This window comes from Plodia interpunctella, chromosome 28, assembly GCF_027563975.2.
Source record: "Plodia interpunctella isolate USDA-ARS_2022_Savannah chromosome 28, ilPloInte3.2, whole genome shotgun sequence".
NCBI lineage: Eukaryota > Metazoa > Arthropoda > Insecta > Lepidoptera > Pyralidae > Plodia > Plodia interpunctella.
This window is the reverse complement of record NC_071321.1, coordinates 1,857,957-1,882,276: the sequence shown is the minus strand read 5'-3', so window position 1 is coordinate 1,882,276 and position 24,320 is coordinate 1,857,957. Positions and strand designations below refer to the sequence as shown.

The following is a 24,320-nucleotide window of genomic DNA, read 5'->3' as shown; positions in this document are numbered from 1 at the left end:
ACATGGGTAGATGAATGGAGCACACACACAATAATACAGTCAGACACCAAAATATCTGAGAGTCTCCAACTCTTAGATATTTTGGTGTCTGACTGTATATTTTGTTGCTATGTATTTCCTCTTTTTTTTAAAATGTAACTTGTATACTTACAATGAATATCCACAGGCTAATTTGAACCAAAAGCGTTATCACTTCACTACCTCTGAAGATATGGCTTAGACATTGGCGAGATACGACTGTTACCACACATTTAGATCGTACAGGTCTTATATTCAAGAAAATTTCTTTTAAATTACATGTTGTATTGGACCCAGTGATTTTGGGGGCGATTACAAGGTATTGCTATATGGTGTGGTAGTATTTTAGTTTTATTGTACATCTGATACGGTAATGATGTTTTAATCAACATATTCTTTAGGGTTCCATATTTATGGGGTTTTTTGTTTTTCTTTTTTGTATGGTACTGTACTTTGTATGTACTTTGTATGGTAAAATCTTGGATGTTGTGTAGCCCTCTAGACAACTATTCCTCGATTTAAAAAAAAAAGTAAAACCACAACACTAGAGAGCAGCTAGTAAAATAATTAAGTGGGAATCGAACCCAAGTAGTTTAATACGGATACCATAAAAAAAAAGTGTTATTAGATGCAGTAATAAAACTGGATAATAATTTTATTTTGTTATATCTTTATTCAAAATCACAATGTTGATTTCAATCTACAAGCCAACCATCCAATTACAAACATAACCAAAAAAAAAACAACAATATTTTTTGAGCAGTATCAACGAAAAATTAAAAACTAATAACTTTTACCTCACTATATAATCATTTTTGTAAAAAAAAAAATATCATACGGTGCTTATCTACACAATTACTAACACGACAATAGTGCTGTTAATCACACATCATTTTTCAGCCAATAATACTTAACGCTTCTAATCCGAGAGGTGTCTCTAGAGAACTATTTCAGCGAACTTGATTCTGGAATAAAACTATTAGACGTAAATTTGATCGCTCGACGGTAACTGACCGCTGCCGCCAGTTATTATATTTAACTATATTTTATTTATATTTTTCCATAGTCGTTTTGTTTATCTTGTCAGGACATGACTAATTTATATGGCCGTCTGGCTCCTATTATTATAGAATTTATTTCTAAAAATAATAAATAAATATATTAGGACAAAACACACAGATTGAGCTAGCCCCAAAATAAGTTCGAGACTCGTGTTATGGGATACTAACTCAACGATACTATATTTTATAACAAATACATTAATAGATAAACATCCAAAACTCGGGTCAATCAGAAAAAGATCATTTTCCATCATGACCCGACCGGGGATCGAACCCGGGACCTCTCGGTTCAGAGGCAAGCACTTTACCACTGCGCCACCGAGGTCGTCCGAAGAATTTGATTCCAGAGTGATGTCCGCTCTAATATTGTCTCCTCTAGAGAATCTCCCGTGACTTCTGGAACTAGTGAAGCATTTTTTTCGTGGCGCGAAATTCCAATCATTGAATAGCATTTTGTATATTATAATTGTATTGGAAGCTTCCGAGATTGGAATCACACAATTATCGACAAAAATTGTAGTATTTATCATATTTTTTTTTATACCCATTAATATATTTTTTAATTTGCTGTTTGTGCCAACTCCTAAGTGACAAGAAGCATATCTTTAGCGATACTCATGCGCAAGACATATGACTTATGAGAATATGGCGTAAGATAGATCCATGTAAAAATTATACTGTCGATCTTTAACATCAAACATACTATAGTAAGTAATTAAACAATTTTATCTATGAAAAAGCTGCTCAGTAAATACGAGTATGTATATTGAACAGTTTACACTACACCATACTTTTAATCACCTCTTTGTCTTATCTGAGCGTTTTCCGGTTTCTTCTCAGCCATAAGGCGTTGGAGCCCAAGATTCGCTTTTCTACTTTATTACTCCACGTCGCACGGTCGTCGGCATCGCTAGTTGTCAGACCATTGTCACGCGTATCATCCTCGACGACATCAAGCCAGCACTTCTTGAGTTTGTCCTTTCTTGCAGCCTATTTTTCTTCATGATTTTATCAACATATTATTTTTATTGACGCCATTGATTTAAAAAAATATAATAGCTACGTTTTTAACCCATCGTAGATATCAAAATATTGATTTGATTGTAACTAAACAATGATATCACTAAAAATAAGACACTACGTTAAATTACGTTCATATAAAATCAATTCAAAGATTGTTATGAACACTTGGATTTTAATACGTTAATAGACAGCAATAATAATATTGAAATATACCAATGCATATAATACAATTGTAATATTTAAAAAAATACATTAAGTTCCGTTTCATCACTTTCTGATGAAAGATTATATTGTAATCTGACAGATAAAATTAACTGCTAGATAAATCTGCTTAATATGATTGGCCAGTTAGCCCTTACCAACACTTGTGAAACTCAATTTTTCAGACTATTATCAGATACTTTATCAGCAAGCGATAAGCCCTTAATAAACTAAAACATTTTTAGGTTTAATATTAGTCGCTGTGATTCGAGGGTAACAAAGGATTCAGATTCACAATTGATTTTAAATTGAGGCCTATGTCCAGCACTGCCCTTGTGTCTAAGATGATGATCAAAAGCGATAGAATCATATAAATTATATTTTCAAATAGTGTTAGCGACTATCATGCACACATTTGTCTACAAGCAAAATTATTCTTTTAATTATTATTCTGTATATATTACTATTACTTCATTTTCTAAAATCACTTTTAAGTTTAATAGGTCTTATTTGTTTAATTTGAGTAGATTGACCGTCAAATTTAATATCCACATCTAGGTCACTAAGCGGGTGAGAAATTATTGAAACGTCATCTCTTTTTTCATTATCTCTATCCTTCTCTGTAGGACTTAGCGGAGTGACGAATCCACTGTCGTTCATTTTAACATTAGCACTAGGGTTTAAATTTAAAGACATACTTTTTCTACTCTGAAACATACATAAATCATCGTTGAAAGATTTTGTGTCTTTATCGATTTTTTTGAGATTCTCATCAAAGTCATGCTTCAATTGTTGCTCGAATAATCTTTCTTGTCTTATTTGCTCATGTGTGCTGGCAAAAAAGCCAGTGTTTTTCTTCCCTAGTTCCTTTAAACTTTCAGTTATTATACTATCAGCTCTTAAACTCTCAGATCGCTTATTAGGACTTTCATTTTTCTCTTCAAGGACTTTCAGTGGATAATTTTTCAAATTATTAGCTATCAGTCCTGAATGTACTGATTGAGATTTCTTCATTATAAATCTTCCATTATCATTTTTATTCTTATCAGCATTGACAGCGTTCAGGATATCATCTCTATTGATTTTTGAGAATAGGTTAGGACTACTGACACCAGTTTTGAAAGGTTTTTCATCTTCTTCGTTCGCATTGAATTTCGAAGCGAATATCTTTGAGCCAAATGACAATTTCTTGCTGTGTACTTGAACTATTTTCTTGATCTCTGGGGGCAGTTCTTGTTTGTGATGCGTTGAGATGTACCGGCTGAGTAGTGTTAGTTGCTGCTCCATCATCTTGTTCTGCGATTCAATTTTTGCTTGCGATTTCTGGTAGTTTGTAATTGCGTCCATTGCCGACTAAAAATATAAAAACAACGTTTACTACTTTGATACAAAAGTGCCTTTTCAATTATTACTTTCATGTATATAATGATTTATCATCTACTGAAATAACTGATGTATTTTAATTAAGTTTGTACTAAAAAATTATAGTAAACCAATATTGTTTGTTTGTAATAACTTCATTGCACGAAAATAAGTACATTAATCAAAATGAATACAAGAAAGATACATGTACAATGGCGGACTTATCCCTTCTATGGATATCTTGCAGTCAACCTAAGTTGAGAGGACATAATTATTGTGTACTTACATCAAGTTCCTCGGACATTCTAATCTTATCACCGTTCAATAGTCTATTTTCTTCAGTAAGTGTTGCAAGTCTTGGCATTTCTTCTCGAAGGACAGCGTACTCGACTGCGTAGTCGTTGAGTTGACGACTTATATCAAGAGCGTAAACCTGTGATAAAACAATAATAATTGTGATGATTCATAGAATCTTTTAATTGAATATGGTTTTGAATCAATGGTTATATCATCCATATATCATCAATACGAAAGCAGATAAGCTTATCATTTCGTTTTGTACATATAAATGTTTATCGTGTCTTTTTATATACATAAATCCAAAATGAAATCAGCTCTTATCACAACCGTATTTTTTTTTCAATTCACACAGTTTCGAGTTAATGCAAAATATAAAATTTACTGATAATATCCCCAACAATTATCAATATCTGATAAATTCGATTCAAATGCAGCATTAATAAATTTGGTGATACTTGCACACATACCTTCTTCATGACCTTGTCATAGATGACACGGTCCATATCAGGCAGTTTGTGTTTCAAATATTCAGCTGCTTCTTCACAGCTCTCACATAACATAAGTCCATCTTTGTGCACCGATAGAAGAGCGAGTGAGAAGGAGAATACCACATCTAATGATTCTAGGAAAATAAAATCTGTAAATGAAAAAATGGTAGCATTAACTAAATTATGCTATTTATAATAGGCCCTATATACTACTGTAGGTTTTGTAGTTGCTTCTGATTCCAACTAAGAGACACAGCCTGGACAGCTAAAAGGCAATAATAATATTCCCATAGAGAGTTACTATCTTCTGATAAATTACAGCACAATCTTTAAAATTTTAAAGATATATTTTATACGCTTACCGCGCTTCGTGGCATCACAGCCTGAATGAGGCAACCACAGGATAAGTGATTCTATTCTAGGACTCCAGCTCTAAAATAGAAGCGCTGTGACGTAAGGTGGGACAAATATAATATAATAAAATCAATTAATACAATACAAAATATTTTTGATTAAATAATGATTTACCAATATACTTAAATAATCTAAATTGAAAAAGTAAACTTAATTTACTGATCCAACATGAGCGGGAACAACAATAGAGCCACTTACCAAACACTCTAACAACGAAGCCCAGCGGGAACTGGCTCGTGAACAACGTGAGCATCCAGGGCGCCGCGTACAGCGCGGGCGAGATGTCCAGCGCCTCCAGCTTGGCGTGCAGCTCCGGCTCGTGGTCGCGCAGCAGGCGGGACAATTGGTACAGCTAAAGAGAGAAGTTTTAGAGAGAGCCCGCTTCCTTAGATATCGGAGCCCAGGGTCCACTATACATATATCCCTCGGCTTTATAGCTGACTAGATGTTGCCTGGGGATTCGCTCCCGTGGGAATTTAAAAATAAAATATATATAATAATAATCTTCGACAATGTACATTTCTAATGGTGAAATAATTTTTGAAATCGGTTCGGTAGTTTTGGAGCTTACCCGCCTCAAACATACAAACTTACAAATGCATATGAGGAAGGAAAACACTACGGCTAAACACGTATATAGTAGTTTGGCGTGGAGGAGGCGGGACAGGTGATACAGCTTGTGTAAAATTGAGGCAAATTTCAATAAATGGCTTGAATTGAATTGAACTGATCTCATCATATATCCCAATCATATAAACCCAAGGTCCACATCATGTATCCATCGACTTTTAAACGCCCAATCGCTGAAGAAGTAACCGGGAAAACACTTATATATGAGAGAACAGCTTAAGGGAAAACTTCCGGGGAAGGTGTACAGATTCCTAGTCGTTCGCTTTGCGTGGAGCCTAGTTCGAGGTGGAGGAGAGGACACATACCTGTGTCAAGTATCTCTCCTCTTCCGCGAGAAAAATTATGACAATCGCAATAAATAAATAAAATATTACAATTATGATCTATAATAAAGTGTACAAAATGTTTACCTGCACTTGCAAAGCGCTCATATCAGGCAAGTATTGTTTTCTCAGCCCTCTTCTGAACATTAGATGTCGGAGTAATACAAACGCTTCCGCTTCTTCCATCTGAAATGTGTAATATCTTTACGACTTCTGCTACTAGATGGCGGTATTCGTAAAAGTCATGGATGCTTTTAGAGCGCATTTTCCGTCATGTTGGCATCCGTCGATGAATCAACGTAAAAAAGGGTACTTAGGGTACTTTTTATATCTAAAAGTCGCGATTCGTAGGATTTGATTAAAACAATTTGACAGTGGCGTTTTATAAAGTAGATGGCGGTACTGTGCACATAATTAAAAAATAATAAAAACGACAATTTTAAAAATAATTACAAAACGATAAACCGCGATTGCAGCTTGTAATGTTACAATGTATTTTCCCGCTTACGCCTATGGGCTCCGACGCTCAACGGCTGAGGAGGCAACCAAGAGCTCAATGTGAGAGACTATGTTTGTTTGCTGTGCCCTTGCAGGGTGTCACTTGTACTATCAACCATGTAACCAACCAATATAACTTCTTCATAGTCGTATTCCTCATGGCTGAGGGTCGCGGTCATTACGTGGAATGAAACACACACAACAACTTTCTTCTTCTCCATTTCACACACAAGTTAATAATCAACCAGTGTGCAGGTTTCCTCACGATGTTTACCTTCACCGGAAGGTGTGGTGGTCGGTGAAAACTACTATTAATGAGTCAGATTTGTATATAAACTCATGTGGCACGAGTAGGATTCGAACCTGGGACCTTTCGATCCACAGGCGGGGTCTTAACCATTACACCACCACCGCTTCTATAGCCAATATAACTAGTGACTTGCAATAACATCTGAATATGACATTATCCGCTTACATGAAGCAACAGTATCCCGGCGACAAAACTCAGCCCCTGGCAGTAGCCGACTTCCGGATCCAGTAGCGAGTATGCCTTGAGTATGTTGTAAAGGGCTAGTTGCCCCGGGCCGAGGGCTGATGCGAAATACGAGTGCTTTGGGAATGTTCGCCCTGGGAAAAATTAATGTTAAGAGTTATATCCCATTACCAGGTTGCGTCGAGATAAACCTTATTAAATGTTAATGTATATAATTCGCGTGTAATGTATATAAATTGCGTCCGTGCCTCACAGCGTGCTCCGGGTCACTGACGATCCGGACGTGCCTGACACGGAGCTGTGTGAACGAGTTCATACAGGTGGAATATAACCGATTTTTTAGCCGTCCCTGACGAAACACGGCAGGGACGGGGCAATCCGGAAATGTGTGGATAGCCCTTAAGGGATACCATATACTAAATGGGGTTACCATATAAAGCTTAACAAAAAATACGTTCGATTTTACCGTCCAAAAAAGAACTTTTGTATTTTGTCAATAATAATTACCATATACAGTCCGTTACACAAGTTTCCTTCATATAATCGCGTTAGGCATTCCTCTGTATCTACCTGTCGCAACACTTATTGTAATACAATATTTTCTGAATAGCAGTTTTGTTTTTATTATCTGTCATGAAATTAATATTTTGTAGAAAACATATAATGTAGCAAGTATTCTTAGGTACATTTTTTTTCTTATATTTAAGTACTATGTCATCATTTTCCGGGATGAAAAGTCTATAAGATGTTAACCCGGGATTCCGAGGAATTTTTGATTCATAATTAGTTTTTCAATTATCCTACGGGAACCTGACCATTTACCGGAATGAAATGTATCTAAGATGTTAACCCGGTATATAAGGTACTTACATACCAAATTTCAAGCAAATGTGCGCGTTCAGACAGACAAAAATTTCCAAAACTATATTTTCGTCATCTATATCAGTAACTAAGTATATTCCATGAAGAATTTTACTTAAACTTAATAACTTAATTTTAAATTTTTATATTTTAATTGTACAAAATTGGCCTTTCTTCAATTTTATTATATGCATTGATGTGTAAAATAATGATAATAATATTAATAGTAAAATGTAAACAGAATTTGTGTATAAACAAAATTGCTATTATATAAAATATAGATGTAAAGTAAAAAATGTAAACTTGTATATATATATATATATATATATATATAAATAAGATGCAGTACACACTGACCGAGATCAATGAGTATCGCGTGCTGGTGCTTGGTGAGGCCGGCGAGCAGCGCGCGGTAGGCGGCGCGGTAGCGCGGGCACGCGCGCGCGGCCGGCGGCGGCGCGCGCGCGCTCTGCTGCTCCGCCAGCAGCCGCCACACGCCGCCGCGCGACATCCGCGGCACACCTGCACACACACACACAAGTCCCTGAGGCTTACTTAGTGGCAGATTTGCAATTCACTTCCACCACACCATGCAATCGATTCTAAGTGAGACGCAGCGCGAACCATGTGCGTATTGCGACTATGCTATTTAATTTAATATCATCATAGAGTTGATTCGCAATTATGGAGGGTCCGCTGCGCTTCGTTTTGAACAGAAAACATTGTTGAATAAAAATGTAAAATATGAATAGCGAACTGTAGACTGTAGATCCTTTCTTTCTACTGAACACATAATATGAAATTGATTGGGAAAAGAATTAAACGTAGACCGAACACCGTAGCCACATCGGCTAAGAACTAAGACTATTATAGTACCAGATCTGTTAACATCAGACAGGGAGAAGTGAAGGAGACTGACATGCTGTACCTATCACACATAAAGTGAAAGAAGAAAGAGAAAGAGAAAGAAAGAAAAAAAAAGTGGGCAAGCGAACGATTATCTCACTGACCTTGCATAACAGCTTGGGTCAACATATGGTGGTCCACTTTGGAGACGGGCCTCGCCCCGTGGTGGTGGGCTATGGAGTCCCACATTAGGGTAACACCGGCGTCACACACACCCAGCTCGGTGTACTCCAGCTTTATGCGTCGTACTGCGGATGATTCTTCGCTCTCTGTAATTGCAATATCAGTGTTGCGCTGGTTGTTAGTGCGAGTCTTTAAAAAAGTGAAGGTAGCCAGCCAGTCAGACTGGCCAGTAAGAGTGCCAAAAAAAAAAAGTATGGCTATTATTTGATGATATCTTATAGTTGCTGCATGTGGTTCCGCCCTAGAAGAGGACCACTCCATATCCTCCTGTGAAAGTCGTATGAGGTGACTAAGGGACACAAGTCAAAGCTTTAACAGCACAATTAATGTTATTGATCTTATTCTCTCTGATTTTTCGTAAAACAGAATCTCCCCATTTGTAACGGATAAGGATAAAATAGAAAAAATTATGATGAAATAAATATGTCAGTTAAATTATAACAATTTAGATCAAATCAAATATTGTTACATGTTTTACGTTACTTTGCACCTAAGTTAATTTCAAGTTGTTAAGTTCAGTTTAACCAATACCCTTGTAAGTGTTCGTAACAGTGCAATATACTATAATCCTTTTATAGAACAAAATAAGTGTTTTGTTTTTATCAGTATCATTTGTTGCTACTTCCCATATAATATAATTTTCTCAAAGAAACAAACTATTCATTCATACACTGGTATCAAACGCAAAATCTCCTAAAGACTATTTGGGTACATCAAAAAAAGCAACTTTTATTCTACGACTTTTAGTGATTCGTATTTTCTTTCATATAAAAAAATGCAATCTCATTTGCGATTCTATACATTTTAACTGTATGTAATAGCCAAGCAATACGAGACAGTACAGGAGCGTTATGTAGCAGAAACGAACATAGGGTTAACGTTTTATAGAAACAACATTAAAACTAAAAAAAGGAAAATGGCCTTGGACTCATGACACTTTTGGCTCTGTTACTTTCCTAGTGGGGGAGAAAGACAGATAATGTATCTCCAACATTAACCACGAAAAAGAGACTAATAATATGTATTTCACCACAAAATTCCAACAATTTAATTATATCTTATGACGGAACCGCTTTTCCGCCCAATTTTATGTCCACCAATTTCCACATTCATGACAAATCATTTTTTTTACCACGGAACCGATTCCCCACCCGTCTACCTTAGCCCCGCGTATCATCACATAAATTAGGCTAAACGCAGCCTATGGGTCTTGATTTTGCAAGTTTTGTTTCTGTTTATCCCCTAAAAAAGAGAGTAAGATAAATCTCACCTCTCAACCTAGCATTTTCCTTCTCCATTCTCACGAGCAGTATGGTCTGGTCGATAGCCATCTTCCACAGTTGTCTGAGTTGGTCCTTCGTCCGCTTGCCGGGAGGAGCTGACGGTATGCTTAGAAGCTTCTTTGATTCACCTGTAAATAGATAATTTGGTATTTTAATGAATTAATGAATGAACGAACGAACGAATATATGTTGCAATCACGTAATGGATGTTATATAATTCATTACGTGATTGCAATATAAGAATAAACTAAAATAAGGCTTTTTTGTCGAGGCATTCATCCCAGACAGCACTCATGCTTGAGTGTGAAATGAATGAGTTGTGATAAGAAAGTTAATTTTGAAAATTGTATGAAAGTTATAGAGGTAATGTATATGTACCTATATATTTTTATGTTGTTGTGTTTTGTGTGTGTTTATGTTTCAAATAAATTAGATATGTTCTATTCTAATTTAATCCCAATTCTACTTATCCTAATCTTAACTAATATCTTAATATTATAAATATTAAAGTAAGTTTGTTTGTTACCCTCTTCACGATCTATATGGGTACTCAACTAATCTTGAAATTTTGCGTATATATTGTTTGAAGTACTGAGTAGGACAAATACCTTTCATACCGGAAAAAATAAATGTTCCCGTCTAATCACGCGGGCAAAGCTGCCGGCAAAAGCTAGTTATATAGTACCTTCTGGCTCGTCTTGCTGTATGATCTTCTCATAGATGGCCTGTCGCCAGGTCCCGTCTGACTCGCCGCCCGTCTCCGTTGTCGCTGGTCTAGAATCACTGACTTTCATGAATCTGTGGATAAAAAGCACGGACCTACTGTTTATACTAAACCAATATGCAATACTCAATACTCAATACTCAATCATTTATTGCATACCATAAAGTTGACATGATGTTATAAATTATATAAAAGAACATATTTATGGACCCTGGCGGGCACAGCAATATGGATAGATAAGAGGAGGTCGCACTTAAAAATAACTATTTTTTAAATATACAACTTAATTACATAAATAATTTAATAATAGAAATTGAATTTCAATAATGTTATTATTCTTGCGTTGTAGTTACAATTTGTCATCGAGGTAGTCTTCTATATTATAATAAGTTTTGTCTATTAACATTTTTTTCAATTTTTTGTAGAACGATTTATCGTTAACCTCATCTTGTATGTCTTTAGGTAAATTATTATATATTTTTATAGACATAATTAGCGTACTATTAGAATTTAATTTTAGACGGCTGATTGGTAGGACTAGCCTGTTTTCATGTCGGGAAGGGTATTTGGAGTTTACATTTCCACTATAATTGCAATACCACTTCTCACTAATATTATAAAGGCAAATGCTTAATATCCTAACTAATATTGTACTAGTTGTTCTCCGCGAACTTAATCCTCGCAAACACAATAAAGTTTTACAAAATTGTGAATATTCCAAAAACGACTGAACCGATTTTGATGCCCCACGAACTTAAAAATTTTATTGGCATATACCTTTTAAATTTCATGAAAATCGAACCGAAAGTTATCGCGTTACAAACATACATACAAAAAATGTAATTTTGGCCCAAGTAGAATGTTAAACCTCGCTCGCTTCGCTCGCTCGGTCAAAAAAGCGAAAGTAAATTCGTTTCTTTGTTTGTTACCTCTTATCTACTCAACCGATCTTGTTGAAATTATGCGTACATATAGTTTGAAGTGTACCTTTCATCCCGGAAAAATAACTGTTCCCGTGGGAAATTTACGCAGGCGTAAAGGTATGACAAAAATAAAATCACACATTTTTTGATCGTCCAGAAGCTCTATACTAAATGACACGAACAAGTGACGTCACAACGTGCTAAAATGTTCGCGAAGAAAGACATGTTTGTCCGACAGCTACATTAAATATTACGTTTATGGTGATGACTTCTTGATAAAAGTTGTTACAAAATTTTAGTTTTTTATGATGGTTAAATTTATTTTTTGAAAATGGACTTCCCAACCAAGTTTAAATCTTCGTAATGATCCAGCTGCATTGTTACAGTCTATGAATTATCATAATGATCCGAAATATATCTATTTTACATATTTTTTACAATTATCTAACCTTGTAAACTGCCCTATTACACTGTCATGGTAATAATGAAATGTAAAAGTTTAAAATTGGTTTAATACTCACATGTCCATCATAGGAGAGTTGAGAGGAGTGCTTGGTTCCTGTTTCTCCTCTTCGTCATCTGCTGACGGTACTGACGATGGGGCTTGCATTGGAGAGGGAGGTGGTTCTGTACACAAGACAAAACCTACTAATATAAACTAATATAATATAATATAATATAACCTAATATAATATAATATAACCTAATATAATATAATATAACCTAATATAATATAATATAACCTAATATAATATAATATAACCTAATATAATATAACCTAACCGTCTGTCCTGACTTCGTTCGCGAAAAACATAAATTACACACCAAAACCTTAATCAGTTTTTGAGTTTATCGCGAACAGATAGAAAGACAGACAGACGCAGCAGAGGACTTTGCTTTATATAATACTAGCCGCCCGTCCCGGCTTTGCTCGGGTAAAAACGTAATAAATTTACTTACCCCTAAACCTTCCTCGGGAATTACTCTATCAATTGGTGAAAACCAAATGAAAATCCGTGTAGTAGTTATTTAGTTTATCGCGAACAGACAGACAGGCGCGGCAGAGGACTTTGTTTTATAATATGTAAGGATGTAGGTAAGTTTGTGAGGAGGAAGTAGGTATGTTTGTTACTCTTTCACGCGAAATCTACTTGACGTATTTATGAAAATTCTTCAAAACACAATATTTTTATTGTTATATATTTTCAACTTATCTTATTATAATTTTTTAAAAATTAATCAATATCTTTGGGTTTGACGAGCTCCATGGCGTAGTGGTCACCAAGCCTGCCCTCAAGATCTTCTGGAGGTCCAGGGTTCGACTCCCAGCGCGGGTTAATATTTGTACTTGTGTTCACAATTATCTATATATTTATCTGCAGTTCTTGGTGTGTTGTGTCCATTTCTGTCTTTGTTTTAATCGGACACGCGACACAAGCTTAGTGTGGGCCGTTGAGTGTTCTCGATTTGTCAATTTATTCACATTTAGAGATACCTAGGGAACTCTAAAAATCTCATCTGTGAGGAATGTTACTCGAATGATCATATCGAGTGTGTTATTGCTAACACTGGTGTCATATTATATTCAAGTCGCCTAAAGGCATCTGACATGACTTTTACGTCTACTTACCGCCATCTAGTGGTCTTGTACTTGTGTCCTGAGAGGGGGCCACAGGCACCACAGCCGGGGACAGGGACTTGCTTCTGTCCTTGTCTGGGGATAGCAGGTCGGTAGGTTCAGGAGATGGCAACGCTGTTGACGACGTGGCTGGAGAAGATTCCTGTAACAAATTTATTTTTTAGACAAATTAAAAGACCCCCGACTTTCAATATACATTTCGCTACAACTTATGAACGGCTGAAACGATTTTCATGAAACATGGCTGAGAATACTCGGGATAAAATTATCTTTTTTTATATATATCTAGCCTGTAGGTGTTGTGTCCCACTGCTGGGTAAAGGCGGCCTCCCTCTCATTTTCTCCACTCATCTCTCTCTCCATATGGAGATGGAAAATTATGACATGACACAAAAAAAAAAAACAAAACGAAAATCGGTTCATCCGTTTGTGAGCTACGATGCCAAAGTCTGTCTGTGGCATCGTAGCTCACAAACTCTTTTTGCGTCGGGGGTTGAAAAACATTATCTATAGGGTGATTTCTTATATATTGGCATTTTATTCTTTTTTCTACATGCTCTGCATTTGTTATAAAATATAGTATCGTTGAGTTAGTATCCCATAACACAAGTCTCGAACTTACTTTGGGGCTAGCTCAATCTGTGTGATTTGTCCTAATATATTTATTTATTTATTTAGCTACCTTTTTGATCTGGGGCTGATTACCATCGTCTCTGCTTGCTTTCCTTTTCAGAAGATGGTCGAACCCACTTGACAGAGAACGCTTGGCTTTCATAAAGATTGTGCTGCCACCTAGATACTGGTTCAGGAATTCAGATCTGAAAGTTACAAGTTACTTGAATTAATCCTACTATCGAATTTGTAGTATGTAAAATATATTTTATTTTTTTATTAAGTCCTAGTTACTGATATTATAAATGCGAAAGTTTGTGTGAGGATGTATGTTTGTTACTCTTTCAGGCAAAATCTACTGAGCGGGAAAAGCTAATACATAATAATATCAGTACAAATAATAGTATAGTATAGTAATATATCTTGATATATACCTATTTTCCGCAGTATCATGGACGTGCCTGGACTGTTTGGCCTCGCAATGAGCCCGCAGCAACATCATCAGGAAGGCGTTGTGTTCAGCAACCTGAACGAAACCCATTTATCCATAAAGTTTTGTAATTTTGTTCGTAACCAAATAAACTCCAAAACTATTCGGCCGATTTTACTTTTATTAGGGAAACAAATAGTTAGTTATATAGAAAAACAATAAATGTAACAACTATTACAAAAACCAATCAAGTTTCCACTAATTATTACAAATTTATCGAACAGACTCTACAATGATTTTGAAGAAATTTGGCACATACATAGATGAAACCTTAAAGTAAGATAGGATACTTTTTTATTGTGGTTTTACCCGAGCGAACCTGGGACGAGGCGCTAGTAAATAATGTACCTACCTAAACAAATTCATTTATTTATTATAACAAATCGAGTAAGTATGTCATCTACTCGATTTGTTATAATAAATTGAAAAAAACATGTATGCTCTAGAGATAAAATACAACTACCACATTTATAAGTTACATCGGCAATATTCGACGGCGCAGAATAGCGCGTCGTACCGCCCGAATCAAACCGAATACAAACTCAATAAAATAACGACCATATTACTAGGACGTAAGTCTTAAATAAAAAAAAAAAACAATGATTCGTGCGTACGACGCGACGACGCGTACGCGTCAGCCAATAGCGGACAGCTCTGTTCGCGGGTAAACAAACATGGCGCGCTCTGATTAGCTAAAATATTATCGCGGCGTACAAAAATTTGACTTCTGCGCAGGTACATCGGTGTAACTTATAAAAGTGGTAGACCTGTATTTATGACTATTGTGGTAATTCATAGACTGTAACAATGCTGTTGGATCATTATACGAACATTTAAAGTTGGTTGGAAAGTCCATTTAAAAAAATTATGAGAATACACAAATACATTTCCGCCCCGGCTTCGCACGGGTGCAATGAATCACTCTTTAAAAAGTTCTATTGCGTAGTTTTAAAGATCTAAGCACACATAGGGACAGACAGCGGGAAGCGACTTTGTTTCATACTATGTTACTTAGTGATAAACTTAACCATCAGTAAAGAACTGAAATTTTGAAACAATTTTTATTAGGTTGTCATAATGTAAGGAGGTAATGTACAAATACAAACCTCATACATATGGTTGGTGCCGCCCTGGTACTTCATGATGATGATCTCCTGTTCCTCATCAGGCAACTGCTCGATGCGGCGGAGAATAAACGCGTGAGATTTCTTCTCGTTCATGCCTATTAACATTGTTGGTGTTATATCGCCATGTATAGAAAAGCCGGCTTCATGTCGTCAAAAATGTTAAGCTGCTACTAGCATTACCAAGGAAGATTGACGTTGAAGAAGATTGAAGAGGGTGTGCCTCTTGTCGTGTAGACTGGTCGTAAAATCACAGCGAAACCTTCAAAACGTATTTGGGCACTGGGTTTCGGAGCGTCACAACTGAAAAATGTAACAAATACGTGAAGACGAGAGAGAATACGCACCCTCGATGTCGTGGCAAAGTCTGTGGTACCATAGCAGGGGGCAATGCTCGCAGGTCATGTTCGGAGATTTCTCCCTGGTCTTCTTCAGCAGTTCCGCGTGAGCTACGAACGCTTGTTTGATTGCTGGGAAATATATCAAAGGATTATTGTCATATTATACATTATCCGTACTAATATTATAAATGCGATGTTTCTCTGTGTGTCTGGTCCGCTTTCACGGCTACACCGCTGGATTTTGATGAAATTTGGTATCTTTATAGTCAAAGAACTCTGATCGAACATAAGCTACATTTTTGTTTCCAAAATCAACCCCAAAAGGCCATTAAGAGGGGGTGAAAGTTTGTATGAAAATTGTATTGAAAAGACGATCAAAGACTTGTACAAAGATTGTCTAACACACATAATTAATTAATATAGTTATTCTGGGGTATAAAAGCTGATTTATATTATTTTCTCTTTAATATACTTAGAGAGCTTTATTTTGATGGAATGGGGTCCAAAAAATAAAGGAAAGTAGATAACGCTTACCATTCACCACTTCAGTAGCAACAGAGTCGCTCTCACACTTGAAGACAAAACACGCGTAGGATTCGTTAGTCTCTCTACAAACAAAACCAAAGTGGTCCTTATTGAGCCTCCCCAATACACAACTGGCGACATCTCTGAAGGCGCGGTGGAGAAGAATCTGTTTCCTATCGGGGCTTATGAGACGCAGCTCAGAGCGGCCCACCTGAGAAAAATAAATGGATTAGTATCAGAACTATTAAACGTTATGGAGCTGACTTGTGAAAAAAATGTTTGGCCACCTAGTGAGACATGATAATCTGATTGAGAACCAAATAGAAGGTAAAATTGAAACGAAAAGAGGAAAAAGAAACCCAAGAAGGCCTTATATAGACCAAATAAAGGAGGCAACAAGATTGATGTGGTACAGGGAGGACAACACAATGGCTGAGAATAGAGAGAGATGGAACTCCACCGATAAAAACGGACCTGCGCGCGGGGCCCTTTCTAAATCTATGACAAGAACGATGGTCTTAGCAAACATAGCAAACTATAGATCATATATTTCATCGTAAAAGAGAGGCGTATTAGAGCCATGCTCAATTGCTCAGTCGCTCTCCGTCGTTTTAACGTCCGTCGACAACTTAGAACAACGCAGGAATTGTATGAAGTTTCGTCTTATGTCAACGTACGTCAGTGTCAAAACCTATAGAAAATAGCGGAGCTACAATGTGCTGTGACATCGCAACGGAGCATGACTGAGCAATGGGGCTTGGCTCTTAGGAGTGTTCTGTCCCATATTTTATCGTGTATTTAACGATATAAAACACAGAATACTAATTTTTGACATACATGCCTTTATCGCACCGCTCGCCGCTAAACATGATGATGTTAATTGAAAAATGAGATTTAAAGTGTCTACTGTAAATATACTTTAGATTGACAACAAATGAGTAGGCTGTTCATTGTCAGCTCTTGTGTTGTCAATGTAAAGTATGTCTACAGAAGACGTATTAAAGCTCACTTTTCAATGAACGTCTATAAGTAAATTACTCTTCACTAGAAAAACTAATTTCAAACGACGAGGACCGATTTGTGCAAGGAAGCAAGAAATACAATTCAAAATTTTAAAATCTGTGATATGTTGTGGACTGCACTTTTCTTCAATCTGAGAATAACTTATGTGAATATTCTTTAAATTACTTGGTATGTACCTTTATTGGAAGTACTTACTTGGAATAGCATGGTCCTATTCTGCTCCCCAATCAACTGCGTTATTGGAGTCTTTGAATTCAAAGTGCCTATAGAAGCAGAGCGATCTCTCAAAAACGGCTTATTCTCAGGCATGGAACTCCTATTACTAAATTCTTCAATCTTTGGTCTTGCTATTTCATTAAACTTTATCTTTTCTGGACTATCAACTTTTTCTTTTTGAGAATCAACATCATCATTAGAGACATCTTCTAAATTTAAATTTAAAGGCTTAGGCTTAATAGTAACATCGTTAGCTATTTTATTTGCGTCTTCAATAGTATTTTTACAATATTCGCTTATAGATGTGGCAGTTTCACTTATAATTGTGTGTATATCATGTTTTTCATCATCTTCATTTACAGTACCGAGATTATTTTTAGTATGCTCTGTTTGTTTTTTGATTTCAACTCGTTCTTTGGTGAACATATCAAATTCTTTGTCGATTTCATTGGTTTCTGGTTTTGGTTTTTTCGCGAGAGCTTCAGTGCTTTTCCAAGGAGTAGCTTTGTCTGGTTCTAATGGAGTAGTGCTTGGTATCAGACTTTGTTTCAAATTTAATTTATCAGGTTTACTGTCAGTCAAATTTTCTGATGATTCAGTACTGTAGACGGAAGTCTGAAAATGGAAAAAAAGAAAAAGTTATGTTACGGTCTTCTACGGTTATCTAGAAAGACAAATCTGACAGATCTTTTACGTCTTCGACAGAAAGGATATTTTTGTCTTGCGGTGGCACTTTTTTTTTTAAAGGAATGGATGGCAAACGAGCTCTCAGGTCACCAGATGATAAATAATCATGGCTGCTTAGGAATACCAGGGGCATTAAAGGAGCATAGCGTCTTTTAAGACTTGACTCTAGGATTGACTCACAATTAAAGATTCAAAATAAAAGGACTAGAGAATATATTGCTATTGAAAATACGAGTGACTCACGTATATAGATCAACAGTAAAGAAAACAAAATGCTCAGGTATGATATAGTCGACTTTTCAGTCGACAAGTTTTCAGCAACACGAGAGTGACACGTATTTTCATTAACAATGAAAGGAATCTTACCCCAGTGGAAGACAACAAACTGTGGACGCCTCTGCCCCTTCAACTTCTCCGCCTCGTGACAAAATGCTCACGTATGATATAGTCCGACTTTTCAGTCGATAGCAACACGAGAGTGACCCGTATTTTCATTAACAATGAAAGGAATCTTACCCCAGTGGAAGACAACAAACTGTGACGCCTCTGCCCCTTCATCTTCTCCGCTTCGTGCTGAGCAAACTTCATCAGAGCATCGTCTATTAACGATTCTGGAACTTTCCTTTGCGATATCCTTACTTTTCCTATGTACAACACCTGTAAATAACATAGAAAAATAATATTACGCGGCTATGGAACAGCTCTAATGAAAGCGAGAAAGAGAGATGAGAGAGAGACAAAGAGAAATTTGCATACCTCAAAGAAGTGAGAATCAGACGGCGACAGGTCAGCGCAGAGCGACGTGAGAGCTGAAGCGTTACTGACACTGCGCACGAGTTGAGTCTGCTCGCTCGTTCTGAAAGTAAGAAACAAATAACATACGTTCCGTATCCGACAAAAAAACTATACCAATGACTAGTACAATGGCACTTACTGCCCGCCTGTGGACCGAGAAAGGCCTCAGGTTCGTATCCTACTCGTGCCATAAGACTTTGTATACGAATCTAGTAGTTTTTTTAGACCACCACTTGTTCCCGGTGAAGGAAAACATCGTGAGGAAACCTGCACACTGCTGGACAGTTTAGTTCACTATTGTGTATTCGACTACCTACCACTAGATGGCGGTAAGTAGTCATAAAAGTCATATCAGATGCTTTTAGGCGACTTGAACAGAATCTGACACCATTGTTACACACTCGATATGATGATGATTTTATATATTAGTCTGCTTTGCATGCTCTAGCATTATGGGTACAACAACAAGTTACTCCAATAAATAAATATAAAACAATAATGGTAAGTCCTTCTGTCATGATAGGGACCACACTGTTTAATTGAGTTCCTTTCGGCATTTCTTCTCAGCAGTGGTCGTTCCGAAATACTAATAGTTCGTAGCATCTCTTCTTCTTCGTATGTACTTTTTCCCGGAACGAAAACTAACTTTCTCTAAACTCTTATACTTTATTTTTACGTTTATACGTATGTTTAGCTGTAACATCATTGTTCTCCATCAGGTGTTCCAGTTTTCAAAATCATTTATACCCTATTGTTGCCCAGGCTTAATAGCTATATAACAAGAAAGTTTAATTAAAATCAGTCCAGTAGTTCGAAGATTAGCGTGTACAAACAGACAGACATACAGATATACCGACTGTATGTCGACAGAGTTTTTAGTATTTTTTCAAATTCTTTATCTATTACTATGACTCCATCGCATAGTTTTGTTTTATGTAAATTTATTAAATATACAGGATTTTTTTTCTACTGTTTTATTATACATATTAATGGTAAGTAAATAATGGAATTTGGCACATCGCCAGCATAGAAACTCGCACCAGATGGATGGAACTAAGGCAATCAGACGTATGCACAGAATTCTCGCTACAAGAAGTCCCGTCATATGACTATCAATTATCCATATCGAAGGCCAGTGCCCCAGCAGTAGGGATGTTTAAACGTCTAATAATGATGATGAATAACAGTTCGGCCACGTTGGTTTTGTCAGCAACTGAATTAAAACAAGGACTTATCTTAACGCGGACACTAAAGTAGTAAGATACATCGTACCAATTATTTAAATGAAAAAGTTGCCATTCTGGTGAAGTAGCCAGCCACTTCGTCTAATTCTATGCTTTGTCATTACGAAAATGTTGCAAAGGCACACCAAACATGAAGCCAATTTCGTATTAATGATAATTAAAATTAATTATAAACCCGAAATTTTAAAAGGAGCGTAAATTTACCTATAATAGCAATTATTCGTAGCTAAAAGCTGACACGTAACCTTCAAATGTTTTTTTGTTTGTTCGTGTTATTTTTGACATTGATAAGGTTCGAGTTCAAATTTCAATATCCGTGATTTTATCTTATAAACTAGCTTTTGCCTGCGGCTTCGCCTGCGTTTACTTCATGAGTGACTTCATTGACGACCTCGGTGGCGCAGTGGTAAATTTCTTGCCTCTGAACCGAGAGGTCCCGGGTTCGATCCCCGGTCGAGTCATGATGGAAAATGATCTTTTTCTGATTGGCCCGGGTCTTGGATATTTATCTATATGTGTGTTTGTAATAAAATATAGTATCGCTGAGTGATTTGTCCTAATATATTTATTTATGAGTCCCTTAATTGTTTACATAGCATAGCACTTACAGTTTTATTATATGTATAGGTAATTTGAACTGTGGGTATTTGTCGTTATGTCAAAAAGTTAATCTGTTAATACAATAGGAACCAATAAATAAGCAGACAATTTAGACAAGTAGACTGATGAGGAAAGTAGATAAATTATCTCACAATCTCACTCGTACAGTCAACAGCACATCAAGTTACCCTGCATGAAACTCTATGACGCGCTAATAGCGACGAGTTTGCAATTAATTTGGGTAGGATGATGTGCTGTCGACTGTACAGTAGTTTTCATAGACCACCACTTGCATTCAGTGAAGGAAAACATCGTAAGGAAACATACAGCTGTCGAAAATCTTTATTTTAGATATGGCAGAGGCCAAATCTTCAAAATTATAAAGTTTCTTTTTACGCTGACTCCGGGCTTCGCGGCTTCACAACCCCGAACGCAACCTGCAACATGCCGATATGAGAGAATAAATAAAAAAGCTTACAGATTACTGCTGCAGTTCCCTGGTAGCGTTATGGCGGGGCTGGTCCAAGGCAGCTCGGAGTTCTGTTGTTGGAAGCCGATGTTCTTGGTGACCGCGCCGCCGGTCAATGACCCCGTCGAGCCCTTGGGGCTCGCGGTCCCGGGCGACGGCTCCCGCATCTGAGTGAAGAGGTCTGTCACCTGGAGAATGGGGAGACGTCGAATCTATAATAAAGGAACTGAATGCCTACCACGAAACGTACACACGTAGCACGTTACTAACGTCCGCTGTCGCTTTTTAAAGGTTACCGAGGGCACACTAGCACCATCATCATATTTTTATCGATTTCTTTTAAATAAAAGTAAACTTTAAAGATCTAACTTGGACAATTATGCTTTGCTATATAAAGGACTTAAAAAAAAGTAATATAGTTTTCTATTGTACATGTAAGTAGTCACAATTTACTGAACGCACTTTAGTGGCCGCCGTTTCCCGTTTAGTAGATTGCGGCAACTGTGTCCAATATAACACTACAATACTTTTTAATGCAGTCCTTTATCTAGGGAAGCATCATTAGTCCGAGACAGATATTTAAAATTTGCCTCTGTTTAAAAGAAAATGATGGCGGCGCTAGTGTGCGCTCGGTACACTCTTAATACCTACATCGTGTGAAGAAGAGAATGTGTGGACGCAATGACGTGTTACGTGTATTTATGGTAGCCCCTCTGGCGAGTACCTGTCGGACTACGCGCAGTGTAAGAGCGTGTTCCCATTGCTAAGTAGTGCTCCGTTGCGAAGACAGTACTTATTGTTCGCTAATAACCTATTATTGTCAATATTGACGTATCGTGATGAAACCTATATCGGATTTTAAGATAAGACTACCCCCTATTCAGCTGTGCCATATAAAACCGCATCAAATTCCATCCAGTAGATTTTGCGTGATGCGCGAACAAACATACAGATAGACAGGCAGACAAAAACAAATTGTTTTTATTTCTATTAGTTCCACAAAGACACCCGTAATTATTTTCCTTTAATTCAATTCGTTTATTTCGTGAACACAGGTTACTTAATACCACTTATGTACAGACAGACATAGACCACTAACCTACAGTTTTATTATATGTTAAGACGTACATATTAATTACTCGTTAACACATATTCTAAATAGCAGTGACAGTTTTCCTATCAAATTCATTATAACACATATGACGATTTCATAGCAACAAATCAGTGCGCGTGCGCATGACAAAGCCTTGACTGCATGTAACCTGCAGTTTGCCGAGGTTAAATAAGGACGTGTTTAATGAAACTGTTTGCAGTTGATAGTTAGGTACTTCTGTAAGCATAGCATCGTACTGGAGTATTCATATCTATACTATTATTATAAAGACAAACATACAAACTCACAAACGCTTACCATTTGTGAGTTTGTACGTTTGAGACGGGTAATCTCCGAAACTACCGTACCGATTTCAAAAATTCTTTCGCCATTCGAAAGGTACATTATCCAAGATTGCTATAGGCTATATTTTATCTCAAATTTCCCACGGGAGCGAAGCCCCGGGCAACATCTAGTAACAAATATTTGGCTATGCCGCTCTCTCCTGGTTATGGAATCCTGGTCCTGAAGCGATGGTGGTGCAGTGGTTAAGACCGCCTGTGATTATAAGGTCCCAAGTTCGAATCCTACTCATGCCACATGAGTTTGTATACCAATCTGACTCGTGTATAGTTTCATCGACTAATGCTTCCGGTGAAGGTAAACATCGTTAGTAAGCAGGATGCACACTGGTTGACAGTTTAAGTTCACTAGTGTGCAAAAGTCATGTTGGATGGAACGACTTGAATACAATCTGACACACCAATGTTTGATCGCGTATCATGAATTAACTACTAAAAGGAATTTGATGTGGTTTTTACAGTTGTATAGCGGAAGATTTAACTTTAAATCTGGCATAGGTTTCATCGCGATATGTTGTTTAGATCCAGAGATATGAATAATAATAACTTATCGGCGGGCGCATGAAGAAAACGCGGGCGAAGCCGCGGGCTAAAGTTGTTTATGAAAACCGTGTTGCGTCAGTTCATTTTACTTGTAAATATTATTCTATATCTATCAGTCACGATATCATTCCAGTGTGAATGTAGACTTATAATTGTTTTGATACGACACGTGTTGGGCAGCGAGCGTCATTGATGAGACCGTGACAGCCACAGCATTTGATTACCAGAATGCAAGAACTTTTAATTCGGATTCAGAAGTGAGTTTATAAGTACGTCATCTAATACATATTTCGACGACCTCGGTGGCGCAGTGGTAAAGTGCTTGCCTCTGAACCGAGAGGTCCAGGATTCGATCCCCGGTCGGGTCATGATGGAAAATGATCCTTTTCTAATTGGCCCGGGTCTTGGATATTTATCTATATATGTATTTGTTATAAAATATAATATCGTTGAGTTAGTATCCCATGACACAAGTCTCGAACTTACTATGGAGCTAGCTCAATCTCTGTGATTTGTCCAAATATGATATACTCGTATGTATGTATATTTATCAACATTCCGGTGTGAGTTTAGTTCAACTCGCCGACGCACCCGCAAGTGTAGCGCTAGTGCTCGAGTGAGTTTTACAGAATCCAAATTAGCCATATCCGTGCGGAATCCGACGTGAGTTTTTTGATGTCTGTATTTTATTTATTACGTTTAGACAAAAGTCGTAGAATAAAAGAAAGTAATTGTTAAAAGGTTAAGCGTTAGATACCAGGTAACCCCTGTACCTATATATAATCTAAGCGTGTTTCACGTGAAGCACTCTATTTCTGTTCTGTATTTTATGTACGTTTCAATAAATTTATTTGTACATATTTTTT

General features: G+C 36.9%; 1 protein-coding gene across 4 annotated transcripts in view; it reads right to left on the bottom strand.

Moving 5' to 3' along the window:
* Positions 1 to 839: 839 nt before the first annotated feature.
* The window catches only part of plx (pollux), a 47,087-nt gene continuing 23,606 nt past the window's right edge, over positions 840 to 24,320 (bottom strand). For all 4 annotated transcript variants that reach the window (XM_053766095.1, XM_053766096.2, XM_053766097.2 and 1 more), the window contains 21 exons: positions 21,466 to 21,644; positions 19,105 to 19,204; positions 18,865 to 19,005; positions 17,641 to 18,276; positions 16,432 to 16,633; positions 15,904 to 16,026; positions 15,539 to 15,654; positions 14,377 to 14,468; positions 14,013 to 14,148; positions 13,322 to 13,472; positions 12,213 to 12,318; positions 10,730 to 10,842; positions 10,032 to 10,172; positions 8,683 to 8,847; positions 8,030 to 8,194; positions 6,794 to 6,945; positions 5,908 to 6,006; positions 5,066 to 5,219; positions 4,433 to 4,602; positions 3,952 to 4,098; positions 840 to 3,656 (listed from right to left, as the gene is read on the bottom strand). In XM_053766095.1, coding sequence (XP_053622070.1) covers positions 2,775 to 3,656; positions 3,952 to 4,098; positions 4,433 to 4,602; positions 5,066 to 5,219; positions 5,908 to 6,006; positions 6,794 to 6,945; positions 8,030 to 8,194; positions 8,683 to 8,847; positions 10,032 to 10,172; positions 10,730 to 10,842; positions 12,213 to 12,318; positions 13,322 to 13,472; positions 14,013 to 14,148; positions 14,377 to 14,468; positions 15,539 to 15,654; positions 15,904 to 16,026; positions 16,432 to 16,633; positions 17,641 to 18,276; positions 18,865 to 19,005; positions 19,105 to 19,204; positions 21,466 to 21,644 — 4,170 coding nt within the window. In that variant the 3' untranslated portion in view covers positions 840 to 2,774. The remainder of the gene's footprint in view (positions 3,657 to 3,951; positions 4,099 to 4,432; positions 4,603 to 5,065; positions 5,220 to 5,907; positions 6,007 to 6,793; positions 6,946 to 8,029; positions 8,195 to 8,682; positions 8,848 to 10,031; positions 10,173 to 10,729; positions 10,843 to 12,212; positions 12,319 to 13,321; positions 13,473 to 14,012; positions 14,149 to 14,376; positions 14,469 to 15,538; positions 15,655 to 15,903; positions 16,027 to 16,431; positions 16,634 to 17,640; positions 18,277 to 18,864; positions 19,006 to 19,104; positions 19,205 to 21,465; positions 21,645 to 24,320) is intronic.